At 40.1% G+C, this 19,860-nt stretch overlaps 1 protein-coding gene across 3 annotated transcripts in view; it reads right to left on the bottom strand.

Annotated features, from left to right (window-relative positions):
* Nucleotides 1–19,860, bottom strand: part of PLEKHM3 (pleckstrin homology domain containing M3) — a 156,746-nt gene that overhangs the window by 70,776 nt on the left and 66,110 nt on the right. For all 3 annotated transcript variants that reach the window (XM_087819620.1, XM_016196718.2, XM_016196719.2), the window contains exons 5-6: nt 16,548–16,741; nt 3,776–3,839 (exon numbers count right to left, since the gene is read on the bottom strand). In XM_087819620.1, the coding sequence (XP_087675746.1) occupies nt 3,776–3,839; nt 16,548–16,741 (258 nt within the window). The remainder of the gene's footprint in view (nt 1–3,775; nt 3,840–16,547; nt 16,742–19,860) is intronic.

Raw genomic sequence — 19,860 nt, 5'->3', positions numbered from 1 at the left:
AAGCCTCTGCCCTCATCTTTCACTCCCTCCCTTAGCCCTGCCACTAGACCAGGAGGAGCCCTTGGCTCTTATCTCATATGTCACCACGTTGCCATCGATTACAGCTGGGTAATGACTTGTGTTGTTCAACTGTTGCTTCCATGTGTGCTAGTAAAATCCAGTGAGCAACTTAATCACTGGGGAAATACATAGACAATTAGGGACTCAGTACTAGCATAAGCTATAAATTTGGCCAATAACTGGCACTCATTGGCGAGTGGGCAGGTGACTCCTGCTCCCAGAACAACTTGAGGGAGTTTCCTTTGTTAAGCAGGGTCAGTCTGTGCTATTTATTTTCTAACGTCCAAGTGTCTGATCATAAGGGAGAATACATGCAAAGAGGCCAGAAAATTCAAATAACGAGAAGGGGAAAACTGTCTTGAATGTAACATCAGAAGCATTAAGGTAGCTTAAAATCTTCAGCCAAATTGTTGAACTGAGTCTACTGGCTAAAACTTAAGGGATTGCTATTTATAAAAATGAAAACAGAAAGAGAGATAAGAAGATAGTAAATGTTTTTGTGCCAGAATTCTTTCAGCATCTTTATTGTAAGTGTTACTAGTGTGTTGTGTACTGTATTATTTTTATTTCTTTGTGTATTGTATTTTTTTTATTGTTCAAAATATTACAGATGTCCTTTTTCTCCCCATTGTGTATACTGTATTATTTTAAGATTGTATATACTTAAATTATAAATACTCCTTTATGATGTTTATTAAATTCTTAACTTTGTTTTTCTTTTTGGAGAGGAAGATGTCTGTGTCTTATGTTTTTAAAATAAAAACTAATAAGAAAAATCAAATTCACTGAAGAGAAATTTGGAGAAAGAAATCTGCCTTTAGGGAGGATATTTATATTATTACTGAGATCTATAACTCTTTAGCTACTCGTTTTAGTTCCTCTCCCCTGCAAAATTTATAAACTGAAATGCATGTTTCTATAGCTGTTCTATATGAGAGAAAGACCTGCTTTTATAGAGAACTTTACTTTAGGAGTGAGGAGAGACATGAAGTGGGGAGAAATGGCTGAGCTGATGTGAAACAATAAGACAAAGCAGCCAGACAGAGGCCAAAATGGTGCTGGACAACGGGCAGCTGGCAAGCTGGGCCGGTTACGTTGGGTCACTGGCTACCACTGATACGCTCTGTCACAAAGCAATAGCACTTTTTTCCCTACGTGTGTTCCCTTCCCTTACCCATTTATTTGCAAGAACTGTTCAGATCCAGAAAACATGGCTGAAATGTACTCAGAAGTCAAGGTTAGATGGGATGGAGGTGCCCTTCAGTACTAATAGCCTAGATGTAGACAGATCAAAAGCTAAATCCAATTTAACCCACCCCAGGCAGGAAAGGTAATTGAATTAAACCTCCTCTAAATATGATAAGTTTGGGGGGTTTAAAGCCAGGCACAAAGAGCCAGGTTAGACTAAATGGATGCAGGGAGCTCTAGCTGCCCCACCCACAGGGAGTTGGATGAGCTGGGGCTTTGCCTCTATCACTTTACTACTGAGGCTGAAAGCTGATTAAGCTGCTTATGGGGCTTCTGGGGCCAATGGTCTGGCCCACCAAGATTTAAGTAAGCTGCTTGGCATGGATGGTGTGATTATAGCAAGGAAAAGAAAAGGGGGGAAAAAGACAGCGGGGTATAGGAAAGCTTTTTAAAAAGCAGATTTTGTTGTGTCAAATAGATATGCTACTTTGACACTCTAAAATGAATATGGATTACTTTCTCTCATCTGGTATCAACACTCATTTATAAAAAGCTTCCTCAAAGAGAACTCACTATGAATTCCACCCATTTTATTTTCAACCTCCTTTACGATAATACATTGGTGCCTTTAAACACACTTCTCAAGTGATAGTCTGGTCCTCAGATACTATGATCAGGTAGAGTCCTAGAAAATAGATAAATGCATCATGGGTGTTTTCATCAATGCTTTCCCTTGAACACCACTGGGCAATCATAATTAAAAATAGATCCCTGCCCTGTCTGGTATGGCTCGGTTGCAGGTTCAATTCCTGGTGAGGGCAATATCGAGATTTCAGGTTCGATTCCCCATCAGAGCACATGTAGGAGGCAACCGATCAAGGTTTCTCTCTCACATTGATGTTTCTCTCTCTCCCTCTTTCTCTAAAATCATTAAAAACATATCCTTGGGTGAGAATTTAAAAAATAATAATAAATAAATAAAGATAAAAATAGATCCCCTTCCACCTAGGCCAGCAAATCGTTGCAGCTTGATCATGTAGTGATGGGCAGGCAGGACCAAAGGAGGGGAGGGAGCTGATATTCAGAAAGAGGTTTAAACTCGATGCACAAGTGGAAATTAAAACTAGTATTCCCTCAGATCTCTCCAGCTAAATGCTCTAAAACTATTTTTACCATTTAAAACAAATTTCCTGCCTCTAACAGACAAAAGTCTTAAGTTTGAACTACTTTTAAGATTTTTTTTTTTCAGTCTTGAAAAATGACTGATGGATCTGTACAGTTTCCTAACTGACCTCATTTCTTCTGGGCAAAACAACAAACAAAGGAACAAAATCACAGCAGTTGGAGATGTTCTGGAAGTTGTCATAATTATTATTTTTTTAAATTAACTCTTGAAAGAATCAATAGATATGCCTTCATTTAGTGTCTTCTTAGGGAAGGAGTTGCTGATTTAAATGATTAACCAAAGCTTAACATACTCAGAACTTTGGGTTGAACAGACAAATGTCAGTTTTCTTCCTGGCTGCTAACCTGTCAATCATTAAATGGCCAAACACTAATAATAAAAGTATAAAAAGATGATTTTGACTCTTATGTGCTTTGTGATGTTTTATTAAAATTTAAAGTCATCCAACTGTTTGGCTTGAGCACAAAGGACTGAATATTCGCTGTTTTTATATCTTTTTTCCTTTTACAGTTTTTTTACTGAGATATAATTCACATACCATAAGACTTACTCTTTTACAGTATACAATTCAGCGGTCTTTAGCATATTCACAGTTGTGCAACCATCACCACTATGTAATTCTAGAACATTTTCAACATTCCCAAAGGAAACCCCAGACCATTAGCAGTCACTCGTCATTCCCCTATTCTTCCCAGGCCTGGCAACCACTCGTCTACTTTCTATCTCCATGGATTTGCCTGTTTTGGACATTTCATTTAAGTAGATAATAAAATATGTATTGTTTTCTGTCTGGTTTCTTTCAGCATGAAGTTTTCTAGGCACATTCATGTTGTGGCATGTATCAGTACTGTACTCCTTTTTATAGCCAAATAATATTCCACTGTATGATATAAAACATTATGTTTATTCATCAGTTGATGAATATATGGGTTGTTTCCACTGTTTGGTTATTATGAATATGCATGGACAAGTGTTAAAGTGAACATATGTTTTCAATTCTGTTGGTCATATCTAGGAATGAATTACTGGGTCATATGGTAGCTGTTCAATTGTTTGAGGGGCTGCCCGACTGTTTCCACAGGGGCTGTGCCATCTTACGCTCCCATCAGCAGTGTATGAGAGCTCCACTTTCTCTATGTCCTTGCCAACATTTGTTATTGTCCTGGAATATCTTTTAATACTAAGTTTATTTTTTTCCATTATGAATAGAAATTAATCGATTATCAGGGCTTACAAAGAAAACTACCCCAGTGATGGTGGAATTCTGTGCCAAGACCAGAATCAACAAAGGCACTTCCCCAGGGAGAAAACAGAAATGCAATGGCCCTTCTGAGTACTTACCTGCTGCAGATCGGCGAGGGAATACAGGTGGATCTGTTGAAAGAGGTATTCTCTGGGGAAAATTCTGAAAACAAGGACAGAAATACACATGAACTGTGGTGCTGCCACAAAATGCACTTTTTCTGATAAGTTTCAAAGTCTCATTTAAGATCCCTCTTGTCTGCCTTCTCCCCTTTCCACCTATACTCCTCCTCGCACCTTCTGAGAAATCTGTAGTGATCCTTTTTTCAGATATTTTTCTTCCTAACAGATAGCAAGATGGAAGTAAATGTTTGGTCTTGCATTTCTAACATAATCCGAGGTCCTGTGAGTACCATGTAGTGATCCAGGCCTGAGGGCCAGTGCACCAGGTTTCCTGTACCAGCTGTGTCCCTAACGAGCTGTGTCATCTCAGGCAAATCAAAAAACCTTCTTAGGCTTTTTTACTGTTGAGTGAAGTAGACTGAACTCCATTTATATATCTAAATATCTTTCCAGCTCCATTATTCTATGTCTGAATTAATAGATTTTGAAGTTGAGAAAATCATTGGAGTGGCAACCTGTGTGTCTTTTGTCTAGAGGCTCCTATGGGTTTCATTAGGAGGGACTATAGTGCTCAATATATCACATCAATGAACTATCCTCTTACATGTATAGTAATGATAAGTTTTAGAACCAGGCACAAATGGGAATAATGGGATAAAATAGTTCAAACTGGGACTCCCTGACGAAGTCCCATATCTTTGGCTGCTGTCAGTTCATAGCATCTGGATTAATGACAATGAGTGAACTTAAAAAAAAAACACACCAATAGGTTATGGATAAGGTACCAAAGTGTATATTGTTAGAAAACATCATCACCATCACCCCCTCTCCCCACACACATACATACATACACCTAAAATAAAATGCATGGTTCTAGCATTTTCTGTCTTATATGATACTATGCAATTTTCTTGTGTCCTAAATGAAAGAAACCACCACTTTACTCAACTAACATTTATGACTGTCCACTGTGTGCCAATCGCTAGGAGACAGTTATGAATAAAACAATCGTAGTGTCTGAGTTCAGGAAACATAAAGTCAAATGATATGTACAACCCAAGGTCACGGACAATGGTGGGGAGAGGGACTGGGAAGGGGGAAGGGACAGGGTGGAGCAGGTCATTGGGGAGAAAAAGGGACATTTGTAATATTTTAAACAAAAATAAAATTTAAATAAATAAAGTCAAATGAGGGAAAGGTACCTAAACTGGTAACTATAATACAATGTGGTTATTGAAAAGAGAGTTATACAGGGGGCATTTTTTCTGGAATCGCCTAACATGATAGATCCTAACCCTGGCTATTAGAATCACTTGGGGAGCTTTTAGAAAATAACAGGGCATAAGCCTGCCACAAATCAATGTTAAACAAAACAAACTCCCCTGATATTAGTGCAGCCAAAGTTTACAACCACTGACCTAATATCCATCCAGCTCACTGAGAAATTCACTATTCAGTCTTTCAATTAAGTGTGAATTACTTGACAAATCCTAGAGATTAAATCATTCACCCTCCCTTCACCCAGCTTCCCCTAATATTAATGTTTTACACAACCATGGTACATTGATCAAAACTAAAATAGGAACTGTGATGTAAATTACAGGCTTTGCCATGCCAGGCGTGGCTCAGCGGTTGAGCATCGACCTGGGATCCAGGCGATTGGGGTTCAATTCCTGGTCAGGGCACATGCCCGGGCTGCGGGCTCGATCAATGACTCTCTCATCATTGATGTTTCTATCTCTCTCTCTCCCTCTCCTTTCCTCTCTTTGAAATCAATAAAGATATATTTTTAAAAGAATAAATAAATAATTACAGGCTTTATTCAGATATCACCGATTATTTCACCAAAGTCCTTTCCTGTTCAAAGATCCAATCCAGGATACAACATTGCATTCATAGATTTTTTTAAAAATACAGTAGCTCCCCCCACCCTTGTCCGTGGTTTGGCTTCCTACTATTTAAGTTCCCTGCTGTCTGAAAATGTTAAATGGAACATTACAGAAATCATTCATAAGGTTTAAATTGTGCACTGTTCTAGGCAGTATGGTGAAATCTCACACTGTCCTGCTCCGTCCCACCTGGGATGTAAATCATCCCTCTGTCCAGTGTATCCATGCTGCATATGCTAACTACCTTTTCGCAGCCGTCTTGATTATCAGATCGACTGTGGCAGTATAGCGGTGCTTGTGTTCAAGTACCCTCATTTTATTATTATTATTGTTCTATTTTACTATTGGCTATTGTTGTTAATCTCTTATTATGCCTAACTTTTAAGTTAAACTATCATAGGTATGTATGTATGTATGTATGTATGTATGTATGTATTGGAAAAAACAGTATATAGGGTTCGGTACTATCTGTGGTTTCAGGCATCCACTTGGGGATCTTGGAACATATCCCCCATGAATAAGGGGGGACTATTGTATTTGCAAAAAGACTGGAGACCCAAACATATGTGCAAAAAAGGAAACATAGGGCACAGTCTTTCAGTGGGACTACAAGGATAGCAATGTACCATAATCTAATACAGGGACAGAGGATGTTTGAGCATGGTTGAATGGAAGGCGTATCTTTTTCAAAGGTGACTGCTTATTAATGAAATCCCTTAAATAAGGTAAAATGAAAACAAAATAAGGTAAAATGAAAACAACATGGCAGCAGGGCTGATAAATAGAGACAGAGTGAACCAAGTGAGTAGGATGGAAAATCATTTCAAAATTAACTTATGCCTCTTTCGTTGTTTGTACAAACGTGGGTCAGCTAAAGAGTTAGAGGAAGGAAGGCAATTGAAATGAACTGTAGCAGGGACAAATACAGGGCAGCATATCTATAATGTCTTGCTACTTAAAGTTCTTTTTGCTCCGAAACCCATGAATTCTATGGCAGAGTATACAGGATAGAAGAATTATTTATAAATTTACAAACAAAATCATCCTGGTATTCCCTTACTAGAGTACTACAGCCAGTTATCTCATCAACAAACACTTACTGAGTGCCAAAAATAAGCCAGGTGTTGTGCTAACTGCTGGCAGATATGTCAATGAACACTTTGATGAGCAATAAAGACAATATTCAGTTTAACAAAAAGAAAATTATTAAGGTATAATTGACATATACCATTACATTATACAGGGTGGGGCAAGAGTAGGGTTACAGTTCATATGGAAAATAACACAATAGTTAATAAATAATAATACAAGAATGAACTCTGTGTTTCGAGTACTCACAACTGTAACCTTACTTTTACTCCACCCTTTGGTCGTAAGTTAATTTACCATATGGGTGTGGGTTTATTTCTGAGCTTTTCCTTACCAGCCTCGCTCCTTCTTGCTTCCAAACAGTTCACCTTCTTCTCACAATAACTAACCAGCTTTGGGCACAGTCATCTCTAATACCCTTTCAAATACTTTCTTTTGTACAGCTGAAGTTAGCTGTGCATTTATGTAGTGCTGCTATGAATGTAAATACATTTCACAAGTGTTTATTTTCCCTCTCCCTTTAGAAGAGATGCTAAGCCCCTCCGGCAGCACCTTATCTACTGTCTCCTCTCTATTACTCTTCGGAGTCTAACACTACAGTTGACATGAGGTCAGTCATAACAGACATAAAGAATTAGAAAGTGCAATATATGCAGACAAGATAAAGGAACTGAGCTTATTATGTCTGGAGAAGATGTTGTGTCCAGATTTAGCGGTGGCCATAAAAAAAGAGACTTTTAGTGCAGATAACGCCCATCAGCTCTTTTTCCCTGGAGGGCGGACGGCTATGGTAGCACAAAACCCTGAAGTCAAACATGAGGAGAGAGCTCCTGAGAGGGAAGCCTGAGAGGGTCACAGAGATGCTTTGTAACGTAAGTAAAATCAGAAAAAGACATTTTGCAGCTGTTTAGAGGTAGGCACACACTCCGGCTTATAGGAGGCTGGGTTCGGAAGCAGGGTAGGATGACTTGGGGCTTACTCCTGCTGGCCGTTCCTTCCTCGCTCCCATGCCTCGTCTTCTAGGCAGACTGAATTCGCAAGACATTCTCTGAATATCTCCCTTAGGCTGACCACCCACAGGGGATACACAGAGTAAATGACATAAAAGCCAAGCCCAGAAAAGCCTCGGCAACTTCCCACCTGGGGAACGCCAAGGGATTTTTCCCTGCTGTGGCTTAGAGGTACAAGTTGGCCCTTCTGACAGGAGCTCTTTAGAAAATGGATGCAACAAGCAGGGACTCCCAGGGGCCAGCTCCCCTTAACCTCTGAGCGGTGGGAGGGGTTGTGGAGAACCCGCAGGCCCAAGGCATGCTCAGGTAGCATTCAGCTCCTTAGGCAGATCTGACTAGGAGAGGACGAGTCTCTGCAGGAGATGCAGAGATAAATTTGTAGCCACTTCGGGGACTGCTTGGGGAGCTGTTCATGTGCGGGAGGCAAAGATCGGCATCCCCTTAGGAAAGTCAGCACGGCATTAATTTTTATTGTTAATGTTGTCAAGAAAGAATGGATGATTATTTGCACCGGTGGCAGAAAACATGATGTGTGATCATATCACCCATGAATTTAATGCTAATAAAGTCCAGCCTTATGACCTCTGTGACTTGTCACTATGGTGAAAGCCTAAAATCAGGACCTAAAATCAGTATGTACGTATTTCGTTGCAGTAAGTAGATGCTCGGTACATGACATGTGACAAGCACTGTTCTTTTAATATCAGAGAATATGCAGACCCGTGGGGTAAATAGACCAGCAAGCAAACAGTCCCAGTTCACAGCGTGGAGCTGAGCTCTGCTGTCATGCCTGCAGGGGTGGGGGACGCCTGCAGAATACCTGGTCAGGAAAGGCCTCAGAGAACTGACAAGTCTCCACTTGTTCACACTAACTCAGAGAACAGAGTCAGTCTGAACCGGTGGAGGGATGGGCATTCCAGATAGAGGGAGTAGGTGGGTAAGAGCAGAGAGGCCAGAGGGAATATAATACTCTCAGAGAACCGCCATGTGTGAAGATGAAGGAGCTGTCCATGTGTCCATGTTGGGGTGGGGAAACTGCAGGGAATGGGCTTAGAGACAGGATGTAGCCAGCCACGAGAGGTCTTGAATGCCCTAGAATAGATGGGGTGCCAGAGCAGTGCCTCAAGCAGGAGAAAGGCATGGTTAGATTTGTGCCTCTAAAAGACCACTGACAGCAGAGTGGGATGGGGGAGGAGAGTGAAGCGCTGGATAACTTTTTTTGTAAATTAGATAAGAAATGATGGGGGCTGAACAGAACTTACGTGGTTGCCTGGGGTCCGAGAGAAATCTGCAGAAAGATAGGTTTCTGTAGCAGAGCCCACAGGTCATTAGGATTAACGGGAAGCAAAGGCCAGGAGGAGGTTTGGGATTCAGTTTTCCAGTGAGGTCCAATAGGTAAACGGCAGTTCCACTTACTGACGTGGGAACAAGGAAGGGGAGCTGTGTTTGGGGAGAAAGGGCAGCTCAGCTGTTAGGGCAGGGGACTGGAACAGGCTGTGAAATGGCCAAGTCGAGTTGTCTAGGAGTCAGGTAGGAGATCTGTGTGCTCCCAGCCCACAGGTGTTAGGTGAAGCCATGAGAATGAATGACAGCCCAGGACAGCACATATTAGGGAAACAGAAAAGACTGGACCCTGGCAAAACCGAACTGTTTAAGGAGTGGCTGCAGGAAGAAGACTGGGAAGGAGCAGCTCCACAGGGAGCAGAAAGCAGAAGCCCGGCGTGACGGAGGTCAAAGAGGGAGAGAATTTCAGGAAGAAAGAAGGTCAAAGGCAGCAGAGAGGTCGAATAATATGAGGAAGACTCACAAGGCCTGAAGAACGCCTGCTGGGTTTGGCAAATGGGGATTCACGAGTGACCTCAGACAGAATGGCTTCATGGGAGGAAGAGGGAAGCCAGACTGCAGAAGGGTAAAGGGCTGGGTTACCCTTGTCAGAAGCTACCTTTAAAGGGAAGGAGGGAAATTGGGCCAGAGCTAAAGAAGGGTGTAGGACTAAGAAAGGATTCTTTTCTTAAAGATGGGAGATGTGGGCATATTTATATGATAAAATGAAGCTAGTGCAAAAGCAGAGGCTGCAGATACAAAAGTTGGGGTAACTGATAGAGCCTGGCCCTGGAAAGGCCTAAAGGAAATGGGATATAGATCCAGCTGGAAGCTCTTTCAAATACACACGTTTGTACATACACATCCTGCATTTTCTTAATTGAAATGCTTCAAGTTTTTACTAAAATGTCAAAAGGTAATTACTAATTTCTCAGATGTTCCCTCCAAACTTCAATGTATTAGGAACCAAAAGCTATAAAGGGACTGAAGGTTATCTGACTTAGCAATCAGCTGGTAAACAGGTAAACAGGACTGTTGCTGCAGTATGGTGCTGCCTTTTATTTTCTGATGAGCCTGCTGTGTTTCAGGTTTTCTGTCCATTAAGTGACCTCACTGCACCGCAGGCCTATTAGTCATCAGGTCTGACAGCATTTCTCCAGCAGGCCAACTCCAAGGACAGCCCTGCTCATGCCAGTGCAAGTTCATCTGGTTGTTCCTGACACCAGAGCCAAAGGACAAACATGAGAAGGAGAGTCAGCTCCACACTTCACTCACCCATCACTGGCTGGTGGCATTGTCAAGTCCTCTGACACCAAAGAACAATGAAGAAAGCTGCTAAAGGATCATGGAAACCAACTAGCCCAATCATTTCTAGTGCCAGGTTTTCTATTTTATCATCTTTAGATCTGCCTGACACACCGAGAAGGTAACATAGGCTTCATTATAGATTGCTCTAATGAGAAAGGTGAGAGCAGATGAAAATTAAGGAAAAAGATCACATGTGATTCAGAGCCCTTCTATTATGCAGCTGGTACTTGAGGTTAAAAAATGCAGAGATAATTGCCTATGAAATCAAAGCCAGGAGTCTTTACAAACGAGGTAGGGGGTTCCTCATTCCATTTGTACCAGGACACCGAGTCAAACACATCAAGACTCATTTAACCTGACTAATTTCTGAGGACTTCAACTCAGCTCCCACCAAGCAAGCCCTGATGCTCCTGAGAGAAAAGGAACTAAGTTGGGCTCTGAAGTAGGCAGACCCTTTGCAGGATTTTGATAGATTTAATGACATCGCCATTTCCCTGAAGCTCAGTTCTTAGAGTTGCACAACTGGCATGTAAAAACCCAATGATAACCTGGAGAGCATTATGCTAAGTGAAAGAAGCCAGCCGGAGAAAGACAAGTACCATATGATTTCACTTATATGTGGAATCTAATGAACAAAATGGACTAACAAAGCGGACACAGACTCATGGATACAGAGAACAGACTGAAAGCTGTCAGAGGGGAGGTGGTTAGGGGCTGGGTGAGAAGGGTGAAGGGATTAAGCAAAAAAAAAAAAAAGAAGAAGAAAGGCTCGTGGACACAGACAACAGTATGGTGACTGCCAGAGAGAAAGGGGTGGGGGAGGTAAATGCTGATGGGAAGAGACTTGACTCGGGGTGGTCAATATACAGATACAATACAATGCAATATACAGATGATGCATTATAGAATTGTACACCTGAAACCTATATAATTTTATTAACCAATGTGCCCCCAATACATTCAATAAAAAATTTTAAAAACTTTAAAAACCCAATGATGAAAACAAAAACAAAAAAAGTTTGTAAAGGAAATATCACAACACATATAATAGGCTTTAAAGAAAAGACCTCTCTCTCTCTTTCTCTCTCTCTCTCACACACACACACAGACACATGAAATCAAACGGATAACACAACATCAAAGGAAAATCTCCAGGGAGAATCTATAGGGAAAATATGGATAGAGGTGCATAAGGAATAATATGAAAAGGAAAATCATTTATTCATGTATTATTACTGTGTTTTCCAAGAAGATATGCTCCACGGTAGGTAATTTGTACTGAGTTGAGAGCCTGGGTATCTATCCTTTGGAGGGTACATGCACCCACACCAAAATCAGCAAAAAGCACTGTGAAGCATCCCCAGGGAGATGCAATTTGGTGTTCTTGATATGAGCTGTAAATTCTCCCTGAAATAGTTACATTAGGCTGGATGTGTACAGGACTCATATGTCCAGCCACACTCCCAGCTAATGGAAAAACAATTTGAAATCAAAGGCAGATATTTCGCTAGCAACCCATGTGGAGGAAACAAACTTCAATCATTTTTTTCTAGATAACTCATTTTGCTAATCTCATTGGCTGAAAAAGTGACAAAATCACATCAGATATTATATCTTGGTAGATGATTATGGAAAATAAGGGTCTCTTTTACCCGCTCATTCAGAAATTGTGCTTAAGTCTCTTAGCAACAATCTCCCTGGAGCAGAAGTAATGTTGGTTGGGATTATTCTGGGGTCTGATTATAAAAGTGGCAGATTATAGGAGTTATTATAGATCCTAGCTCAAATTCTTATGGTACTTTTTAATAGTTCCAAGAATATAACACTTTTCCTGCAATAAGTTTTATTTTTGTATTGTCCCTTAGAAAACAATTTTAGATAATTTATGTATCTTTCATTTCATCCCAGAATAAGATAAAATCACTTTCTAACTTTCTGAAAGATTTCTCAGTAAATAAAAAGCTATATGTATATTAGAGTAAAATTAATATGTAACTTGCCAGAGTTCTTTTTTCAAAGTTTATTTATCTGTTTAGTTTTGAATGACATGGTCTTTGTTAGAGAGTCTGTAGGTCCCTTTTAGAGTGTTAATATTGGTGTATATATATAATTTGCTGAATGAGCCTCTAGAAAAAAATGAAGGGAGAAGAGCTATTAGGAGATCAGGAGGTCGGATGACTTGAAAACGGTAGTTCTAGAAGTCATCCAAGGGAAAAGGAATTCTTGATGTAGAGTGAGAATGGCTGCTTTCAAGACTATAAAAAAGACATCCTGTGTTTTAGTAGTTTGAGTCCTGGTAGGTTCATGCAGCTAATCTGTTGAGACTAAAGCCCCAACTGCAGCTAATGAAACTTTTAATTAGCTAACTTGAAAACTAGCCACAAAGTCTGGCTGATATTAAATGTTACAGAGAATATAAAGAGTTGTATTCATTTATTGAACTTAAAGAAGGGTTTTCTATACACTTGGAAGTGCTAATAATTACTGGACATTAATGAGACTAATTTAGTGATAATATTATTGCTAAAATGGATTTATTCTTCTAAAATTCAATGTTAACCAGACTTTGTTGGCTAATAACAGCGCTTTGTATGTTCATGGAAACTGATTATTTAAATGTTAGCAACTATTTCAAAAATTTAAAAACCTGGTGGAGGCCATCCCTGAAAGGCCAAACAAAATGTGTCTGAGGGCCAAACTTGGCCCTGAGGTGCCCATTTGTGACTTCTTATTTACCATATATCCTACTGTTTCTGTGTTCAGTGGGCTACTTAGGGCAGGGGCTGCTCTTCTTAGGGACCTTCCTAGAGACTCCCCTAATGGCTGCTGCTCCGGATGTGTCCTGACAGTGCTACGATTTTCCAGAGAGTTCTTTGTGCACCTTCACGTGTGGACACTGTAAATAATTTTTCTCATGAAAAGTTAACTAGGCCTTGAACCAGTCCAGCAGGGTCGCCATCTGGGAGTCCTCAGAAACTGACTTGTCAGCTCTGTAAACATTTTAGGCTTCATGGAAGACACTGATTTTTCTTAACTAATTACCTCTGCCAGTCAAGATCCATAGTATGAGTTCAAGAACAAGGCGTTCATTTAACAACAATAACAAAAACAGTGAGGATGAAAACTGCATGGCCATCATAATGAAAGGCCTAAAAGCAAACCGGGACTTCCCTAATAAGGCGACGACCAAAGTTGGCTCCCTGGCGGTCGAGAGCCAATACAATTAATCAGTCTGTTTTCAGTTTTCTCACGACAGCAATATTAACAGTTTGCTTTATTCTGTTTATATGGTGCTGACAAGTCTTCAGCATGTTGGGCCTACTTGCTAGAGATTAATGGCTCCTCTTCTACCGAGGTAAAAACCAGGCAAGGAGAGAATGCCTTTTACGACCAGATAAGAACTGGATTTTCTTTGCTCTTTTCTGTTCCCCTACTGCCTATCAACTCCTCTCTCTTTTAATTTCTATCAAGGATATGTAAGATCAATAGTGTCCAGAGGTTCTTCTCACTGCTTATTTAAACTCCTCCACTCTTGCTGTATCCCCAGGTAGAACAAAAGGGATTTTGCTTTTGGGGAAGCCGATCATCTCTAAAGGTACTGCTGGCTAATTTTGTTTTCAAAAGTCAGATTCCATATAAAAGTGAAAGATAGGTAAGATATGACCTCTGGCAACAAAATGTTAGCATATTAGGTGGGCAATGGTCTCCTTTGTATCTATGGTTATTTTTGTAGACACTGAGTAAGCAGAATTGATAGTAAGTAGGGCCCAGCTGCAAGAAGTACAGACATTCCAGAAAATCTCTTAGACATCTTTCATTAAATAGTCATAGTTCAAAATAAACAAAAAATATCTTAAATAATTCAAAGAGACCATCCCTGGCCTAAATCCTCCCCCCTCCCCCCCCCCCACAAAAAAAAAGGCTGCAGAAAGAATGCCTGTTACTGGTATATTTTGCTCTGTGCCAGGTTGGAAAGACATGGTAGCCTCAAGCATATAAGTACAGAGAAACTAAAATAACAAAATTATTTGTGTGTGAAGTGCAAGATATTTGAGAGCAGAGCAACATAATGAACTAGATTTAGGCAGATCTTGAATTCCATACTTGGTCTTTAATAATCTATCTCGTACGAGGCTCTACTGGGAAGAAACTGGGACAGACTGGACAGGAGGACACTGCAATACCCCGAGACTCCAAGTACCAGGCTGCTGGACTGGAAGTGAGAAGGAGAGGAAAGGTTTGAGACTTATCCCACAAACAGGACCAACTACATCATTTTTGACTGATGAGCTCTGTTCTTTGGTTCATTCTACAACTATTTTTAAGGGTTTCAGATGGGTCAGACACTGTGCTAAGGAACATACAGGGAAGTGAGAAAAAGAAGAGTCTGAAGATGACTCCTTCTTCAAAACGGGGCTACCAGCCACCGTTCAGTGGTCTAAAGTGACCCTCTAACAGCCACTCATCCTCTCTCCTCCCTTCTGCCTACCCATTCAACACTTACTAAGCACGTACCTTGTGCCAGGCACTGTGCTGCATAATGGTCATGAACGAGCCCAGAGAAGAAAAATCAAGGGAGATTTTCATTCATTCTCACGGCCTTGGGAGTGCCCTTTTTCTAGAACCTCCTTTCCTTTCCTGGTGGTCTGGCCATAGGCGCAGTACAGGGTGGTAAACCACCAGACTGTGGGCCAGCATAGGTATTCTTAGCCACCCATATGAAGGGAGGACCTCCTATTTAATTTCTAAATGTGTGCCCTGATTTGGCATATTTAACCAAAGTAAAACATTATATCAGAAAGGTATCTAACATAATTTCCATGTGCAGATTTTAATATTGCCTAAATATATAGGCACAAGAAAAACCAGCTTTGAGGAAAGCCAAAAGGTACTGAAAATAATAGAACAAATATACTTTGAATGTTAAAAATCTTGTATATAGTTTAGTTGGTAAATTAGTTTGAGACATATAATTCTACTGCCTTTCAGGGAAAGCCCTGATATTTTAAAATTAAGATGTGCCTACACTTTGTAAGAACAAATCCTGACCACTTACTTTCTAGTGCTTTCTAAAAAACAACTAGGTAACAGAATGACTACCACTGAGAAGTATTTTGCTTTATGGAAGCTGCCTTTTCATTATTATTTTATGAGAGCTTGTCTAGATATTATGTATTCTTCACTATCTACACCTAGTTCTTTTAAAAATGTCTTCTTCAGATGCCTAGGGTTATGTCAGTGTCTTTGGATCTAATTAGATCTCAAATAGCAAACTCTTTCACTTTTAATACTTTCCAAAGGTTCTTATGCACATAGGCATACCTCCAAAATCCATGACTAATGTATGCTTTTGGTCATTTCTATTAAAACAAAAAAATTAAAAGGTAGTTTTAGAGGCTTATGAACACCATCAACAATTATGTCAAGTATAAGCTAGCCTATATATGCCAAGAGTGAGAATTTAAATGCCAATAAAATCTAACTGTAAAAGAAGGAATCTGATGAGAGCAGGCACATTCTCACTTCAGTTTGATCAAGGGTCTGAGCCTGGTATGGACTTGTGTGTTCTATGGACTCTGAGACAACCAGCTGGAAAGAACAGCCTGCACCACTGGGAGCCTGAAAAGGCCAACTCCTGGGCCTGCTCATTTTAATCCCCACTCTACAGCCTGCATCACTTACCCAGTTTTTTCTTTAAGGAAAATAAGATTTGAATAACCACCTACTTATTTCCCACTGAAAGATGTTTTTAAGTTAAGAAATATTTCACACCTGCTTATTTTTACTGATGATAAATGGGAACTGAGAGAAGTGTAAAACACCACAGAAGCGATCAGTGAAGACACTGCCACAATCATTATCTCACGTTAACCCATAGGTAAGAGCAGTCTTCACCGTCTTGGGAACTTGACTGGGTTAAAAGCCTGAAGTTATGCTGAGATATTATTTTCATTTTGCTTGGCTCAACCTGATAGAGGACCTCGGAGAAAAAGTCAAAGATGAGCCCAGAGGGAGAACCACAGAATTCGAGCCAGTCTGTGTTGGAAAGGCCCTTGGAGATCATCTAACCACCCTCCCAGGGCAGGAAAGAAAAACAAACTGGAGCCATCTGACATTTATGACTCTTACCTGCGGCGCAGATCCTCGGCCACTGCTGCCCGGCAGCTGAACAAATAGGCTCGCAGCGACCGGAGCCGCTGCCGCAGACGCGCCACGGCGGCCAGCGGCTCGGCGTGCAGGTACAGCATGGGGTTCTCCTGCTGGATGTCGATCAGGGGCTCTTCGTACACATACTCCAGAAACTCTTTGGCCTGCTTAGACACCTACAAAATCAACGTCCTCAATCAGTTCTGGTGAGTCATCTGGCTTCCCACAGCGCCCCAAACTAAGAACCACAGCTTAAATAGCCCAGCCAAATGAAAAAGCCCGTTTCACTAAATATAAATTTTGGCTTCTCTTTCTCTCTTCCAGAAACTCAACTGGTAAAAGTAACGTTGGCATTGAAAGGAATTCATCAATTCTGTTTCCTGATTACATGATTACATGAATCTACACATGATAAAATGACACAGAACTATATCCCTAGTATACCAATGTCAGTTTTCTGATGTGTGTTTTTTTAAATATTATATTTTAGTTATTTAAGATGTAACCAATGGGGAAAACTAGGTAAAAGGGATACAGGATCACTCTGTATTATCTGTGCAACTTTCTGAGACTCTATAATTATTTCAAAATAAAAAGTAAAAAAATATATATGTATATGCATATATATATATATATATATATATATATATGTAGTCACTTTCAAAAAATACATAAGCCATGCACATATTAGAAAATTCAAGAGAAATAAAAGAAAATTTCAAAAAAGAAAAAATATTAAATGCAGAATAATTTCAATGCATAGAGAATAGGCTCAAACACACACTTTAGTGAGCAAAAAGGAGTTTTTCTTATTAGAACAACTTTGAACTTGGACTGCCTCTAGCATATTCATCCAACCCTATATCTACCTCTGGTAGTAAATGATGAAAGTTGACCGTCATCAGCAGAAATAAATAGTAGAAACATAATGCATCCGAGAGAGAGAGGGAGTTGCTTAAATAGTGCACAATACACGGGTAACCTGGGGGAACCTGTACATTCTAATTCACTGACACTGAGACATGGACTCACTAGTGATGCATATAGAGTTGGCTTAGTTTCTATTTATGGGAGGTAAGACCTCTTCACCAAATTTCCTCCAAAACCTCTCCAGTACTGGGAGTAAGGCTGGAATTCATCATAAAAACAAAACAAACACCTTTGCTTATTAAAAAGAAAATGAAAAATCCACTATGTTTCACACTACGGGCTAGAAGCTTATTAATGAAGTTAAATAGGACACAGTCCGGACTCTACCTTCAAGGGACTTACTGTTTGGTACATTAGACAAGTATTTAAAACAAAATATACATGTAGCACATAGCCTGTCATCTAGCACAAAAAAAATATGGTTGAGGTTCACTGATAGCTGAAAGGAAGGAGAAATCAACTGTGCTGGAGGAAGGAAGCTAGAAGCCAGGACAGGCCTGGCAAAACAGGTGACACTGGCTTGAGGTCTAGAAAGATAAACAGAAATTCACTTGGTAGTCAAGGAGGAGACAGAGCAGAGTACAACAAGCAGACAGCCATTAAAACCCATCAATATGCATATGTGATAACTAGATGTATGGCTACTGCATGTTGATTAAAAACACATTTATGAAATTCAATATTATCATTTTCTTTTATTGTAAAACTCATATAAAAGTGTATGCTCCTTACAGAGATGCAAAATATGCATCAATTTTTTTCTAATAAAAGTATCCTTTTTTTTTTCCTTAACAGCAATTATTTCTGAGGTACCTGCTGTGCTGTGTAATCCTCTGGGGTCCTGCAGAGTTAAAGTTAATGAAGTTTACAGTCTCTGTAACTCCAGCTCACAAAGAAGCACCTAGAATTCGCAAAACGTCTGACTATTTTACCAGACTGGAAATGACAGCTGGCAGAACTAAGTAATGCCTCCCTCTGAGGCAGAGTCCCAGGTACATGCCAGGCACTGTAGTAAGCTTAGGCATTCGGTGGAGAATAAACCAGGCGTGGCCCTGTCCTCATGTAGCTCCCAGTTCAGTGGGGAAAGGCAGAACTGGGTTCAAACAGATTCTATTTATCATAGTTAAACATTTGCAATATTTAAATATTTTAAACGAGGGAAAAACGAATGGTGTTCTGGAAGATGAAGTACAATCCACTTGAAACTGTTGCTGAAAAATGATGTATTGTACAATTCAATTAGTCTTTCTGGCTCTATTGAGCAGTGTTTATACTGAGTCGGGGCCCTGCTGAACGAGGTTAACAATGCTACCTTTTAGTAGGTGAACAGCAGGACAAAGGGCACTGGCCAGTCTCCCAGGCCTTAAAAGGCTTCTCTCTTCAGGTGGCACTTAAGCTCGAAAAGAGGGAAAAAAGTCTTTTACAGAGACAGTAAAAGCAGTAAGACAAATGGGACAGCAGCTACTGACATCAGCATTCATAAACTGAAATTACTAAAAACAAAAACAGAGCTAGTTTCAGTCATGTCTGAGGCACTGCTTCTCGGGGTTATTAACGAGTGTTAGGAATACAGAGCGTGTTGTGACCACGGCTGCCTGAGCGTGTGAACGAATCCCTGTAGGCTGAGCTAGGTTCAGCAGTGGGGCCGAGCACATGTTTGCTTTTCAGAATCAATCATTTACACCAGTGAGGAAATTTCTGAGAGGACTCAGAATTCGGCAGGAAATGCTATTTTTGCAACATAGAGCACTTTTCCCCTAGGTTCTAAATGGCCCTCCATGCTGGTATGAGGATTCCACTTTCAAACTCAACTGCAATTTAAAAGCTTTTTAAAAAAGAAACTGTTTAAAAACATAGTTACTTAGGGAAGGAAGCCAATGGCATTCTTAGGTGAGTAAGTTTACATGACAGAAAGTTTCTTTCTTGTTAATATAAATATTGCATGAGTTATATGTGAACGCCAAATATATTCTCCCTAAAAGCTAAAAGCTACTGTCCTACTTCTTGCCAACCAAATTTATGAAAAATGTGAAAAGCCAGAGTGCTGTGTCTGATGTACATGAGAACTCAGCTTACAGGTGCAAACGGATGAACCCAATACTCTTTCTTTTAAAACACTGAATGGTTTTGCCTAGCATTCTTTCCAGGATCCCACTCCATTCACATTAGAAACAATTTTTACAGGGTCAATAGTTCATTGACCTATTAGTATTTTACTAAATAATGTTTAATATTCATTAAAATAAATGGAATTCTTTCCATAGCTCCTTTACCTTAGAACAGAATAGTTTAAGCTATAAGAGCTGGCTCTTCCTTCACAGCCCTGCGTCTACATGATTCAAGAGAGCTAAGGAGAAACTCCAGG

Source organism: Miniopterus natalensis, chromosome 8 (genome assembly GCF_054644295.1).
Source record: "Miniopterus natalensis isolate mMinNat1 chromosome 8, mMinNat1.hap1, whole genome shotgun sequence".
In the NCBI taxonomy this organism is placed as follows: domain Eukaryota; kingdom Metazoa; phylum Chordata; class Mammalia; order Chiroptera; family Miniopteridae; genus Miniopterus; species Miniopterus natalensis.
The sequence above is the reverse complement of the archived record's forward strand: the minus strand, read 5'-3'. Positions and strand labels throughout refer to the sequence as shown.